This window comes from Prosopis cineraria, unplaced genomic scaffold (assembly GCF_029017545.1).
Source record: "Prosopis cineraria cultivar Desert tree isolate PC_DT_omini unplaced genomic scaffold, ASM2901754v1 PC9, whole genome shotgun sequence".
Lineage (NCBI taxonomy): Eukaryota > Viridiplantae > Streptophyta > Magnoliopsida > Fabales > Fabaceae > Prosopis > Prosopis cineraria.
This window is the reverse complement of record NW_026555340.1, coordinates 31,633,165-31,647,916: the sequence shown is the minus strand read 5'-3', so window position 1 is coordinate 31,647,916 and position 14,752 is coordinate 31,633,165. Positions and strand designations below refer to the sequence as shown.

The 14,752-nt window shown below is 35.1% G+C and overlaps 1 protein-coding gene across 2 annotated transcripts; it reads right to left on the bottom strand.

Annotated features, from left to right (window-relative positions):
* Positions 1–4,624: 4,624 nt before the first annotated feature.
* On the bottom strand, positions 4,625–7,203 carry LOC129320550 (probable trehalose-phosphate phosphatase J). 2 transcript variants are annotated; one of them, XM_054966062.1, is made up of 11 exons: positions 6,786–7,203; positions 6,534–6,674; positions 6,356–6,427; positions 6,163–6,255; positions 6,012–6,077; positions 5,825–5,926; positions 5,659–5,736; positions 5,458–5,527; positions 5,303–5,373; positions 5,098–5,190; positions 4,625–4,976 (listed from the first exon to the last, which is right to left on the bottom strand). In XM_054966062.1, exons 1-11 carry the CDS (start codon positions 7,044–7,046, stop codon positions 4,908–4,910), a joined length of 1,116 nt encoding a protein of 371 aa, XP_054822037.1. In that variant the 5' UTR covers positions 7,047–7,203; the 3' UTR covers positions 4,625–4,907. The 2 variants fall into 2 exon arrangements, with proteins under 2 accessions (XP_054822037.1, XP_054822038.1); XM_054966063.1 differs by having other exon boundaries at positions 6,012–6,074.
* Positions 7,204–14,752: the final 7,549 nt, after the last annotated feature.

Below are 14,752 nucleotides of genomic sequence, written 5' to 3'. Positions count from 1 at the left end.
AAATAACGAGACCACCTGTGTCCTGTATCAATTAATTGGCAAACAATGAACCTCTTTTACACCGTACCGAAAGTTCATTATCATGGCTTGAAAATGAAAGTTCAATATCCAAATTCAACTTTCGAGTAATATTTACCCCGTCCCATGACGGCAACCTAAAATAGTATAAATAAACCACCTCAGCAGAGTAGAAACCACCCCATTATCGGTGTAAGATTATTTGATTTTAAAATTAAATTAGAATTATATTGTGATAAACATTTCTCCATGCACTGGAAGGTTAATGCATAATATTGCATCGCATGAACATTTACCCATAGATATATAGATATACTACACATACAAATTAAAGAATACCAACCCAGTAATCTCGCTCCAATTAAATATGACAGTAACCATTTTTTTTTTAAAAAATATCATGCGCCTGTTTGATATTCACATTTAGATATAAATGAGTCACTTTGAAACGAAATAAAATTCAGATGTTGTTTTGACTTGATCTCCCCCAAAAAAATCAAATCTAAAAGTCCATTTCAGAATATCAGAAATGTGCTTTCACTCAACAGAAAAATCGAGAATTTTTGTATCGATCTTTCAATTTATTAAGCCAAGTTTTGATCAAATGTATTCAAATAAAAAATTTGTTATAATAATTGAAATTTTGGCCAATAAAAAAAATTAAATGAGCACTACAGTATTGTTTCTAACGCAGTTTAATTATAAAGAAGAATGCAAACATATCCTTTGCCTTTCAAACATAATATATATTGTCAACATGTTTTTTTTTTTTAATTGAAGGCTGCTCCCATGGTTACTTGGGTTTGATATACATATTTCTTTTAATAAGACGTACAGTATACGAAAATTCATGTTTAGACGTTGTTATTGGCCGTTGTTTCCGGGTAATTAATGAAATGAGAGTTTATCATAAGACACATAACATGAATTGTCATGAAATGGGGTTATATATACGTAAGAACAAGAATAGGTGAAAAATGACGTAAAGTGAATGAGAATGCTTGCGTTTACGATGCACTACTGTATCATCAAGTGGATGCAATATACAGGAAAAGTAAGGTCAAGGGAGGAAAGAGTGGTGAGAGAGGAGAAGAGGAGCCAAGTTCAAGTGGTAATGCAATATGCTTGAGGGTTAGGAAAGGAAAAGGTAGGAAAAGAATGTTGGAATTAAAGGAGGAAAGCTTTAAAGGAGGGAGTATTATTGTCAAGTTCAGGAGTCAGGTAGCTATCCACTTTCTTCATGCCAGAGGGGCTTTGGCCTTCCCACTGCTCTCAAACTTTTCTGTAATATCATCTCAACCAGAGCTATGCCTAACCTACTCACCACATGCTTGGCTGGGAATGGCAACTACCCTTTCTCTCTGCCCTCACATGTCCTCTTTGCCACGAACATTGTTTTCTTTTTTCTTCCATTTCCTTTTCACCCCCTATTCCTAACTCCCCTGTCTCGCTGTCTCGCCCTCTTTTCGGGGTTCATTCATGTCCCTTTCCTCCATCTTGCCTTTTCCTTTTTTATATTCACCCGCCTCTCGCTTCTTTTCTTTATCTTGCTTATAATTATTCCTACATTAATTAGCTACTTCTTAAATTATCGCCCTAATGTTTCGCAACACACAACTCCACAATTTCTCCACATCACCCATGACCCAAGGACACTCATCTTCTTGCAATTGGACGCCTTCTTCGTAGTAACAACTTGCTTCACAATCACTACTCCGTACACACTTTGTTGAAAATGCGTCTTCTTTCTAAGCAAATTCACTTTACTACCATACACTGGGAGTCATAATTAATAAGGTGATCGTAATGCAATGAAGAATGAAGAGGGAGAGGACCAAACTCAATCAATGCGGTTATCTGACAGGCAATCCGTAGGCAAGGAGAGAGGAGAGAGGAGAGAGCTTTGATTTGAGAGATGCAGTACATAGGCATATAGCAGAGTACATAATAATATAAAATATAAGCATTCACATAAAAGAAGCACCGAGTACTTTGCTCCCCTTGGGCTGGGCATCTGTACCCCCATGTGACCACCACTTGGCCTCTCTCATTTCTCCCCACACTATCACTCACCCACTCACACGCCCCTCAACCTAACCGAGCAATTATTAATCTCGACGCTGATCTCCTCCCTGGGCTCGACCCTCAATGCGGGGACCGATTCCCTGATGGCTTACACGTGTCCCTGTTCGCCCCTCTCTTCAGACACGTGTACTCTGAGGACCATTCCCCGTCCCCAGACAGCATAGATTCTGACACCTCCATCTCCCTCCTTTGGGCTCTCAACTCTCCTCTCTGGTGTGCTTGGTTTAGTTTAGGTGCTTGTTCTTCCCTCGCATGACATGCTCCTAAATACTACTATTTCTATTCTCTTCAGGTCAACCAAGAGCCAAGAACTTGGATATTACAGACCTGAAAGGTAGTTGACACACAGAGAGAGAAGAGAGAGAGAGGGAGAAGTGGGGGGGGGGTTTCACTTTCAAGTTTCAAGTTTCGACTTTTCCATATGGCCAATAATTGAAACTGAAAAGGGCCTAGTTAAATTCAACAGTGGCATCTGGATCCGGTGGCCTCCATCCTTCCACGTCCAACACGCAGCAGCAGCGGGACTCCAAATATCTATGCTCATATTCTTCACTCTTCACATCAAACCCCTACTTTTAAGTGGATTCCAACTCCTCTTTCAACCATTAGATTCCCTTAACCCCTCTGTCTTCTGTTTCACTTTCACTCACCTAACCTTTCACCTTTAACCCCTTCCCTCCCTACCTGACAAACTCTAACTATCAACTCTCCTCCTTTTATTAGATTCCCCTCCATTCCTTCCCTCCTAAGCATCTTATCGCCTCCCTCTTTGCTTCTCTGCACTCCCCCCTTCAATAAAGTATCTAGTGCCGCTCCATTTTCCATCATCCTCTTCTTCTTTTAAATAATCAAAGCTCTTGGACGTGGCGCCTTTTCCATCATAAGCCCTCTTCGCGTCAATAATGTGCATTGTTTCATGCTTCCACAACATTGTCACCAGGGCACGGCTTTCCGCATGTGTCTTATATTGTGGTCAATTCTCGTGCCTTCTCATCGTTCCAATTGTTTCATATATAAATTCTGTGGTGCCACCTCGGCTTTCCACTATGACCGATAAAGCAGGGCGGCTTTGGTTCGTATATATGAAGTCTGACAACAAAGCATACCCTGTATTGTAATTATACCCGATCTTTCTGCTTAGCTTTTCTCCCAAAGAGGACTACCAGCGGGATCTGTTATAAACATGTAAAATGAAGAACCTTTTAAATGAGACATGAATTGTTTTCCGTCCTTTATTTTATGGCCAACCTACCTGCATGTGATCACACGACCTACCCATCCAACTCAATCAGTATCTCGATATTATTCGGGCCTTGTTCTTACGCTCAATTTTTTAACAACAGACAAAACCAGTTTACATGCATGTTGACCAGTACTGATTTCAAATAAAAAAAAAAAAAAGATCAACACCTCAAAGGCTCTGACAAAATAATCGTTACTTCGGTATTCTTCTTCCTTGGGCACCAATAATTGATCCATCTATAACCGGGCAGCTTATACTATATATGTGCGTGTATCTATACTGATTTTTTGGTGGTGATAACAAAAAGGTTGAAAAAAGCCTACATGGGTAGCATAGACGCGGAGTTCGGAATCCAATATATAGTGCCAATGATCACTGAAAGAAATCAAAGAGCAGGGAAAGCCATAAATGGCAGTGTGTCAAGACACGGACGAGGGAACAATAATACAAGCGTTGAATAATGTGGCATGTAGTACAACCTTGTTAGAGCACCAAAAGTCTTTATCACAAGTCACGACTGCCACTTTAGTCATCTACAGAAACAAGATAGAAAACCTTACAAGACAGTTGATAAGGGGTCCTCTCGCATTACCTGAATCTCCCAAAATCCAATTATTAATGCCTATGATTATCTTATTTGCGCCTTAAGGATATCTTACTGAGACGGGAAAGTTATTATCCTGCCGCTGTATTCAGTATAACTCCTGGTTAATGCACGTGTCCTCACTTAACTGCGGTCCCAAGCAGCGAGCACCATCACCGGATTCATGGTTCGGCATTTTAGCCAATAATGAAGCAAAACGTGGTTCCGGTGCAGCATACAAGCTTGTTGCATGTATTCAATTCATTACCGTGTTAAAATAGATTCCGAATCCATTATTTACAGTATGACCGATCTGTCACCAAAATATTCTATTTCCCAGCGTCACTGACTTGATATTGGGTTCTCCTTACCATAGAATAATGTCCATTAATTAACAGTACTCGTCTGTCCCCCTCAAAGCACCTAAAAACTTTGAGAAAAGGTAACCAATAATTGACGATTAATTATTGGCACTGGTATGAGTGAAATTAAGATCTCTGAGTTGGTTCATATACAGTTTAAGAAATTCACGGTCCAACGATGTCAACCGCATTATTTAATCTCAACTCGTAATTGCGCATTGGGTCGACGAAGATCGATGTTCAATTCTATACAATAAAATAATGAATCTTTACTGAGTTTGGGGGGCCGAAAACAAGATAATTATTATTAAGAATGTATATGATTGGAATTAGTGATAGGAGAGGGAAAACAGAAGTAGTTGAATGCATTTACATGCGCCTGATCAGAAGCTACAGAAATTTGCTCTGTGGTCGACTGGTTACATCAATGCAGTCAGAGTTTGGGGAAATAAGAACGACACTTTTGTCATTCTTTTTCCTTGCATTTTTGGTGTTTTCCTTCCGAAACCGAACAAAAATTACAAAAGGCCCTATATAAAATATACGTATATATCCTACCCCGAGCTTAATATAATTGGCAGGGTATGGATATGTACAAGTCATCTAGAGTACACATTTACACTTTGGAGCATGCACGCTGAGATGCTTGTTTCCACTCCACTAAATGTCCAAGAAAGTCCTTCACCTGCATGCACATTAATGATTGTCAATAAACCAAAAAAAAAAAAAAAGAACTATATTTTAAGCATGCTCGGGGAGTATTAAAAAAAGAAGTAACAAATGATAAGTTGTACACTTGTACTTGCCTCCTCCGGCTCCTGTAAAGAGTAAGATGCGATAGTGTCCCTTGGAAATTTTGACACGAGAATGCCTAAACCTTGTCCCCTGTCTCTCAATTTCTGCTCATCGTTAAACAGTTTACAGAATTTAGGGTGAATATCCAAGGTTTAGGAAATTATTAGTATTCTTTTTATAGACCTCAGAGACAACAAATCAACATTTATTGGATACCTTAAAGGCATCTTCGTCCGTTCGATCATCACCAATGTAGACGGGGAAGACATCAGCACAATTGGCAAATCCTGTTGAAAATAATTCATTATATTCAGATTGCAGTGCAGATTATTTAATATGGCGCTCGTTGTTGCCAGCAAACCTGAACTCACCTAGTGACTCTAGCAGAAATTCCAGGGCTTTCCCTTTGTCCCATTTAATAGAGGGACGAATCTCAAATACCTGTATTAAACAAATCAGGTGTGAAAGTGAGGCATTTTTCCTGTTAACTTTTGCCCTGATACGCAGTTTTAAAATAAATCAAATCCGGGAAAAGTAGACGAGTAAAACAAGAAAACAGAATTATGGCCCACCTTCCTTCCTTGGGTGAGACGAAGCTTCGGGTACTCCTTAAGCACCGATTTCACTTGGTGAGCCAGTTCGCTCCATTTCTGTGTATCGTGCACAAGTTTAGACTTTGTCTAGAACTGAGCAATACCCACATGAGAATTTTCACCACGTAGGGGCTTACAACTATACCTTCTCGTCAACACAACGATAGTGAACAGAGACGCAGAACTTGTTGTTCTCCACCATCGCGCCAGGTGTTGATTTGGTTTCTTCAACTAACGCTCGGTACACCTGAAAATCGATTCCACAAACAATTTTAACTCGGAACCTTGTAAATTGACATATATTGAACCAAGTAGAATAAGAAAATACGAACCTCATCTATCATGGGAAGAAACTCACTGGCAGGCTGAAAAAGAATGGCCTCTGCTTTGCTTCCCTGCTGATCATAATTTTATGTAAATCACAACTCTTCTTGATTAGAAAATTAGAATACGATACATTACGGTATTCTAGAAGTTGCTCACTTTATTGTATTGGGAGCATCTCGTCGGGCCTTTGATGTCCATGCCATGGCTTCCCGCATAATATAGCTCGGCCAGGCGAACGAAATTATATACCTATGATTGGAGAAGAAAAAGGTGACAAGTTAGTGGAGGGCCAAGACATGGGAAAAAAATGGAAACCGTGAAGTCATGTGAAGCAGCCTCTCAAGAGTACCTTGTCTCTGCATCTGCCGCTCACTATGGCAGTGGGAAAACACCTCGCGACTTTTCGTACTGTTTTTCTCATCTGATGGGAATATCATAAAAGCTGATATTAGCAGGAAATCCAACAGGGGACCCCCCGGGGGGGGGTAGGAATAGGAGGACATAGTAGTTTTGAGCGAACAACTCACCTCATCGGACATGAAAGCACGATCAGGGTCGTTGACGATAGGCGAGAGAGTACCATCGTAATCCAGGAACACGACGATCTGCTTGCCCTTGGAGGCATCGACGATTTGCTCGAACATGTCTAATGCGGAGGGGTGGCAAAGCTGTTTCATAATAAACAAGGAAGGGTATATAAAAAGAAAATCAGTCCAGCATTTTCAAAGAGGGAGGAAGGCGTGAGGTGATGTGAGGGGAGGGGGGAGGGGGAAACTCACAATCCAAGAGCGATGTTCTTCGGCGAGAGGAGAAGTGGATTTGGAATGGGTGGGAGAAGAGGCTCTCATGGAGTCAACCCAGCAGGCATTGATTTCAAGGTTCTTGAGAACCTTTCTCCTGGGAATGGAAATATAACCGGAGGGAACGGCGGGGGGTTTGTGAGCCGAGGCCGTGGAAATGGAGGAGTTGGAAACAGCGGCAGTAATAGCCATGTTGAGTCCAGGATTTGCGTCTGAAACCATCACATTCTGCTGAGTCATGATGGCTGCGGGTGCAAGTAACACGAAAGCAACGAGCGAAGAGGGACCAGGGGAAGAGAAGAACGAGAGAGGCAGAGGGGTATTGAAGGAAAGAGAGAAGAGGAAGTAACAGTAGAATGGTATATAGGAAGATTGCAGAGAGGAGAAGGGTGGAGAGTTCTGGGGAGGATGCTGGAGAGAAATGGATGGTGGGGTGGATTTATAGCAAGGAGGAGGTTGGGAGGACAGGGCCCACAACTTTGGGAGATAATTCAAGTCAAGTCGATCAGTCCAAATTCATTAAAAAATTTTAAGACCAAACTAAAAAAAATTAATATTTTAATATTTGAGTCTGAAAAAATTCAGATTAAATTCAATTAAGTTTGGACTTATTCTAAATATTTAAATTTAAAAAATAAATTTTAAAAATATATATAAAATAGGATAAATATTAATTAATTTTTAAAATTTTACATCATTTTATATTAAAATACTCTCTCTGTATATATATGAGTATATTATTATAGGTATTTTTTAAAAAAATTAAAAATATTTATATTTTTTTAATCAATAAATATCTTAAAATAATATTTAAAATATATTTTAATATTAATTTTTATATTTTAAGACGTAATTTTTTAAAAAAATTAATTTTATGTTTTTATAAATAAGATAATTAATTTTAAAATAAAAATAAAATTTAGATATGAATAAATTCTTGACTCTACTATTAAATAAATATAATAAATAAAATAACATTCTTGAATAATTATTTAGTTATTATTTATGTTAGACTTGTTTAAAAATTAAGAATAAATTAAAATAAAAATTTTTCATATGTGAGAGTTAAATAATATAAAAAAGTAAAGAAAAAAGCTTAAAAAATAATATTTTACTTATAATTAAATATTTTTTATATAATATAATAATGTCTATTTTTCTTATATTCATACAAATAAAAAGTATAATTTATCCAAAAGTTATTAAAGACTTTGAACTAGTCGGGACAATAATTTTAAATCAGTTATCTAACCATAATTGAGTTAAGATTAACGTAATCATAATTAAAATAATATAATTTAAGTAAAATATAAAATATTTATATATGATTATGATAAGAGTAATATTTAAAAAATTAAGACATCAATTTATAAATAAAAAAATATTTATAAATAAATTACATATAATAAAATAAAATAGTAACAAAGTTACTTAAATATAAAGTTGATAAATTATTTTTATTTTATTTTTTTAAAGTTAAAATAACATTTTATGTTTAATAAAATTATTTAAAAAATAAAAAAATATTTTTAAAAAATTTCAAACATTCAGGCCGACTTGAATAAATTTAAAAATATTAAAATCAGGTTTAGATATTTAATATTTTTTAAAAAAATAAAATATTTTAAATTTAATTTAAATTGAGCCCGATTTAAATAGACTAACCGTCTGAGTTACTGGCTTTCGGAAGGAACCGATATCCGCCCGGCGGAGCGTCAAGGTCATGTTAAGCAAGATTGAAAAAGTGGGATGGGATTGGCCCCTCGTCAATTGCAGTGATTGCCCCCGCCGTCTTCTGTTGATATGTTAATGGCTATGCCGCTCGTGCTTTTCTTTTTGTTTTTCTTTTGTTTTCAGGGCGGAGCCTATTCCCATACTTGGGCTTTCAGTTCAGTAGGCCTTTTTAGTTTTCAACATTTGATGTGCTCCCGCCCCGCCCACTGAAATTTTCTTCCTCCCACAGTTCCACCATCAACCTTGACCAATCAATTTGATAAGTCCAAAAAATATTAAATCAGGCTTTGGAAAATTACGTGTTTTTTTATAATTGGCTTTTTTTTAATAAGCTGTAATTGCCACTTAAAGCTAAACCCGTTTCGGCTGAGGCTGGCCCAAATACCCGCAAATATTTATTTTTTATGGTGGAGAGATGGGGTTACAAAAAGAAGACGACAAAAAAAAAAAAAAAGTGAAAGAAGAGACTCAAGGGGAAGTGAGTCACTTAATGGACAGAATAAAAACTTATCTTTCATTTTTAAAAAATGCAAATATTTTTAGAGAATATATTAACAGATTAAAAATATTTTTAAAATTACAAATTAAACAAAAATATATTAAATAATATATTTTTCAAAGGATGAGTTAACTTGGAGATTTTATTTTTTAAGGTAAAAATAGAGATAGTCTTTTAAAAAAAATCCTAACAATTTGGGTCCTTGGAGTGATTATTGAATTACCAGCAATACCCTGGGGTCTCGAGTTTCAAGTCCACTCCCAACGCTGAAATTTCTTAAAATTACTCACAAATCTATTAAATTGGTCAAGGTCGTACATTGATATTTTAGAATCTCTTTTTCCTGTTGAAACAAAACTAGCTAGAAAAGACACCGTACTATACATATACTCTGATCCTCATGTGAAACATTATTGCCTTGGCCTTTCGGATATTGTCCCTAATAATTTGCCATCCGAACGAGTATCACAGCTGGGAGAAGGTACAAATACTGAATGAACCAATAATGCACACCGCATAAAAGCATGAGAGGGATGAGGGTGGCTTGTTCAAAGGAGAGTTGGGGATGAACACAGGAGACACAAACACAGCCACACAGGTGTCGAAGAAGCCGAACAAATTAAAGCTTGGAAATTAAAGGCAAAAGCAAGTAGGGGTCAGCCACCTGGCCTGCTACTTCGTTTCATTGCTTCGCTCATTCTTCAATCCTGAACAATCAAATAAAGCGATCCCCTGCATGCCTGTCAGACTAATAACTTGAGCCAACATGTTGCCACCCCCACCCCTTTCTTCTTCTACCCGGCCATCCGCCTGAGACGGGGTTCTCCTTGATATACTCAAGCTTCCACGTCATCAATATGTCAATTTATACATTTACGATATAATTATATTTTCTCGTTATAGTTTTAATGCAGAAATAAAGAAAAGCAAGATTTAATTTAGATCCTAACATGAAATTAATTCTGATTCCCTTTAAGCGAAGATAACGATAACCAAATAACTTTATTTGTTAAAACATGCATCTTATAAAATAGTTTAAATTATAAAAAATGTGCTGTATCATAAATATTTTGGTGACCAGGTGACATTCTTCTCCCCCCGACCAATACGAAGTGGTAGTACAGAACCATTGTAGTTTAGTTTAATACGGATTATTAAAATGGTTCTATATATTAGTCATATTGCGTAGGCAAAGATCGCGAGCATCTTCAAAATTACTCCTATTTACAACCTCCCACAGTTTATGCTTTTAAATAGGGGTAAAATTATAAAAATATTCCAGTCTTAAAGCAAGTTAATAATTTAACTACTGCATGCTCTAATGAGGTAATTAAAAAATGACCTGTAGCAATTATCCACAGTTTTTGCGGTGCTTGGTTTAATTTCATTGGGTCACCCCAAACTGTTCCCCGAGAGTGGAATAGCCCCTAAAATTCGTTGGTTCCCTTTTTTTCCGATTCATTTCCTTGTTGGCATTACTGCTTTGTCAAAAAGAACCTGAATATTATATTACTTGTATTTCGGATCTTCGTCATTCTCGCGTGTTCCGAGTCTGTCAAGGGTGACGAAATTCAAAGAGTCGGAGAGAGAGAGACAGCGAAGCTAATTCAGCGTGGTACCAGAAAGTAAAGTCATTTTGCACGTGAGAATTTGTTGACAAGTGGGAATGTGACAGAGTTACTTGCCGCCCAAGTTTCCGAATCTCGTGAAATATTATTAACTTGGCCACAAGAGAGGAGTTACCAGATGGCCGTCGTGTTCAGTTTTATTCACATGCGCAGTATGGGGTCAGCTTTCCCTCGAATTTTGAACACAGTGTTCACATATGCACTCCGTCTGAGCATCTTTCCGTTCTTCTAGCATTAATTCTTTCTTTCAGGCACCTAACTATATATTGCATTCTCTTCATTTTTCAATTAATATTTTACATTCAACTTCAACTTAGCTTTTAGAGGATCCATTCTTCTAGGGCATCTTCTCCCACCCCCAAATTATTGTTCTTTCTATTCAAACCACGAGGCCTCAAACTTCTCGACGAAGCTGTGCACTGAGTGCATCAAGATCTATAGTTGTTACCGTAAAAACCATTCCATTTAAGAACTAGTAAAAATACTCCCTATATATATATAATATCTCCCTTAAAAAATGTAAATCATTTTTTAAAAAATTATATGTTTAAAAATATTTTATATTTTTAATCTTTTGAAATGTAATCATTGTTTTTTTTTTAAGTGTTCTTATTGATAATGACTTTATATTTATTGTAAGGTATTTAATAGGGATAAATAAGAAAATATATGATTAGTTTAAAAGTAGGTAACTATTTTATTAGAAAATAAGATTCAATTAAAAATATTTTATATTTTTAAATGAAGGAAGAATATATATATGTATATAAATAAATATATTCAGAGGGGTCCGAAGGGGCGTTCGCGCGCACATTTAAAGAACCAGCATGGCAAAAAATTAGGCTAAATATACCCTTTCCTAACCCAAAAGCGACCCAGCTTTGTTCTCCGTTGAATCAATTCTCTGATTTCTACATTATTCTGGCATATTATAGGCCTTTGACAGAAAAGACTTCATTTACTTGGCTTTGCCTGCAAACAAGAAGGAAAAGAAAGTAAGAACATCTGCTGTTTTTCGGGCTTGTTTGTTTTTAAAAACAAAATAAAAAATTGTTTAATATATATATATAAGTAGGACTCCCAAGCACATGTGTCAACGCATTAGTAAGCCACTTTAACTCCACATTTTTCTCCCAGAGTGACACATGGATATCCAGGCTGAATAATTTTTCAATAAAATAAAATATTTATATATGCAATGAATTAATTTCATGATTTGATTATTATATAATATATTGATATTTATTAAATATTAATTTGTGTACAAATTAGGATGGGATGAGACATTCCGACACCAAAAAAGGATAAAGTTAGGAAAACAGATCAACTTGGGGATTGTAGGTTCGCTTATGGCAAATCATGAGTTGAAATTTTTCACTCCACACCACTAAAAATGGATTGGCAGGTTGCCAACTTGCCAGTCATTCTTTTTTTTTTCTTTACTTTCTTTTTTAATTCAATTTTTTTAAAATGAATGGAATCTATTTTTTAAAATTAATTACCTAAATATTAATAAAATATTTTGTAAATCAAAAAATACTTTTTAAATTAATTATATTTAATAAAATTACTTTGTTTATTTTTAACTTGACCAATGTGGGATTTGTAAATGAAGTTAGCCATTATGGCAGAGGAGACAATGTTGAGGAAATTTATTATGATAATGACTTGAAAAATAATATCATATTTAAAAAAAATGTGGTTTTTATTCAAAGTTTCAAATAAAAATGGTTTTCTTATTGTTCTTATAATTTAAAAAACAATGGATTGTGTAAAAAAAAACATTAATTATTTATAAAACACATATCTAGAAGAAAGAAGAGGGATAAGGTATTGATTTTAGACTTTTAGGAGGAGTAACCGAAGAAGGGAAAACTCATGGGAGTAGATTGAAATTTTAAGCAAAAAAATAAAGAAAGAAATACAAGCTAACCTATAAGTTGGCAAATTAATTGTAGGGGGTTAAAATGCCCCACTCCTAAGCAACCCCATTCATCCAACTCAAACCTACCACTTTTTGACTGGTTGATAGAATCAACCTATGTTGCTAGCTTTAAAATAGAGAACTTGCTCTTAATTAATAATAATGTATAAATTTTAGTATCCCATATGGCATTCAATTGAAACATATAGATGGCATGAATGATGAAACACGTGGGACATGTTAATTTAACTAATGAAAAAGCTTGTTGATTTGTGAGATGAGTTAACAAAAATTACATTTATTGCAAAACAAATTAACAATGTCTAAAGTGTTTTCATTATATCTTCAAATTTAAGTCTAATTTTTTTATGAGATTTTCCTATCTTATCTCGATCTTGAATGGGACAAATGGGATAAAAATTCAATCCTTATCCTTTTTCATGACTGGATACAGGATATGGTTGTTATAATCCCATCTCGTAATATTCAAACCACTACTTATATCAAGCAAATATTATACTTAAAAGGGGGGAAAAAGGTAAAAATGGGAGATATGTTTTAATGTGTTTATATGTTGCACTATAAATAGATTAGATGATGATAAGTGACAATTATATTGCAAGTTTTTTTATATGACTATTTGATTCTATTAGATTTATTGTCAGGCTGATTAGGGCCAAGTAACTCTCACAAACACATTTTGCGCATTCATATAAATTTGAACTCAAGGCCCTATACTTAACCGACAATATAACTCATTTCACTTGGACCAATATCTGTTATTGACAATTGATAAGTTTTAATATCCCAATTATATAATATATTTACACTAAATTCACTATTTAATTATTATATATATTGCACAATATTTAAATTTTCATTTAATATTAATTTATATAAAAATTAAGAATATCCTGTGCATTGCACGGGCTTATTGCTAGTTATAAATATTGAAAAGTTGTCTTTTATAACAATTGTATTGAAAATGTATCTTTTGCCATCACTTATAGCCTGCTATTGATTACCATTGGCCATCGTTGCCTTCTATTGTCTACCTATTATCAACGATCACCATTATTAGCCACATTCAACCACCATTGTTTACTGATTGCCATCATTGGAAGATGGTGGCTGCAGTAGGCGATTATTGATGATCATTGGTGTGATGACAATGACCAATGGTTGTTAAGTTGGCGATGGATCAAGACAATTTGCTGGCTAGCAATGACTAATGACAGTTGTTGATGATGATGGATGCGCTATCACAAAAAAAGATTTATTAAACAGTTATTTTTATCTATATTAAATAATTTTTAATTGTTGAATGAAGTGGTATTGTATATTTTCTAAGCTTTTACTCAATGGCTTTTAATTGTTTAATAAAGGGATACATAAAACGGTTTTTCGCAAATAACTGTTGAATAAGGGAGATCTATTTAACAATTTTATCAAATAATTGTTAAGTAACTGGGGCTTGTTTATTGGTTATTTGAAAATAATCGTTTAATATTTATTTTTTTTAAAAAAAAAAAGCGTTTGTAGAGGAACTAGGATGAAGATGAGCTATGCACGAACTATGGTTTCTTTATCAAATAATCGTTTAATAATTGTCAACTATGCAAATCAGAAAGAAATTCCCAATCGATCGACAACATTCCCTAAATTATGCAACCCAGTCAAAATATAAGAAAACAAAAGGTTGTGAATATAATCTGCTCAAAATGCTTTCTCAAGCAACACTTCATTTCAACTTTATGGAACTTGGCTTTCCGAACAGAATATCTCCTGCACATATACATGTAGACAAATCTTACAATTGCTTAGATTAAATGGCAATGACAAATCTCACACCTGGATATATCATGGATAATGTAAATTAAATATCAATTTTTTAGAATTTAACTTTGGACTATATATATTAAATCTGAACTGTCCATTCTGATAAACAGATTTATTAATCTTTCTTATAATTTTTATAATTCATTTTTTTAATAAATATAAAATAAAATTTAAAATAAAAGGATCGAATCTATGGACTTTCTCATCCTGCGAAGGAGACGTGGCGGACGCTTCCCTCAGAGGAGGGAAGCCAAGTCCTAACAAAAGAGGGCAACCACATCTAAGGATGTCAGTCTCGAGGAGTTGAAGGCTACATAACACG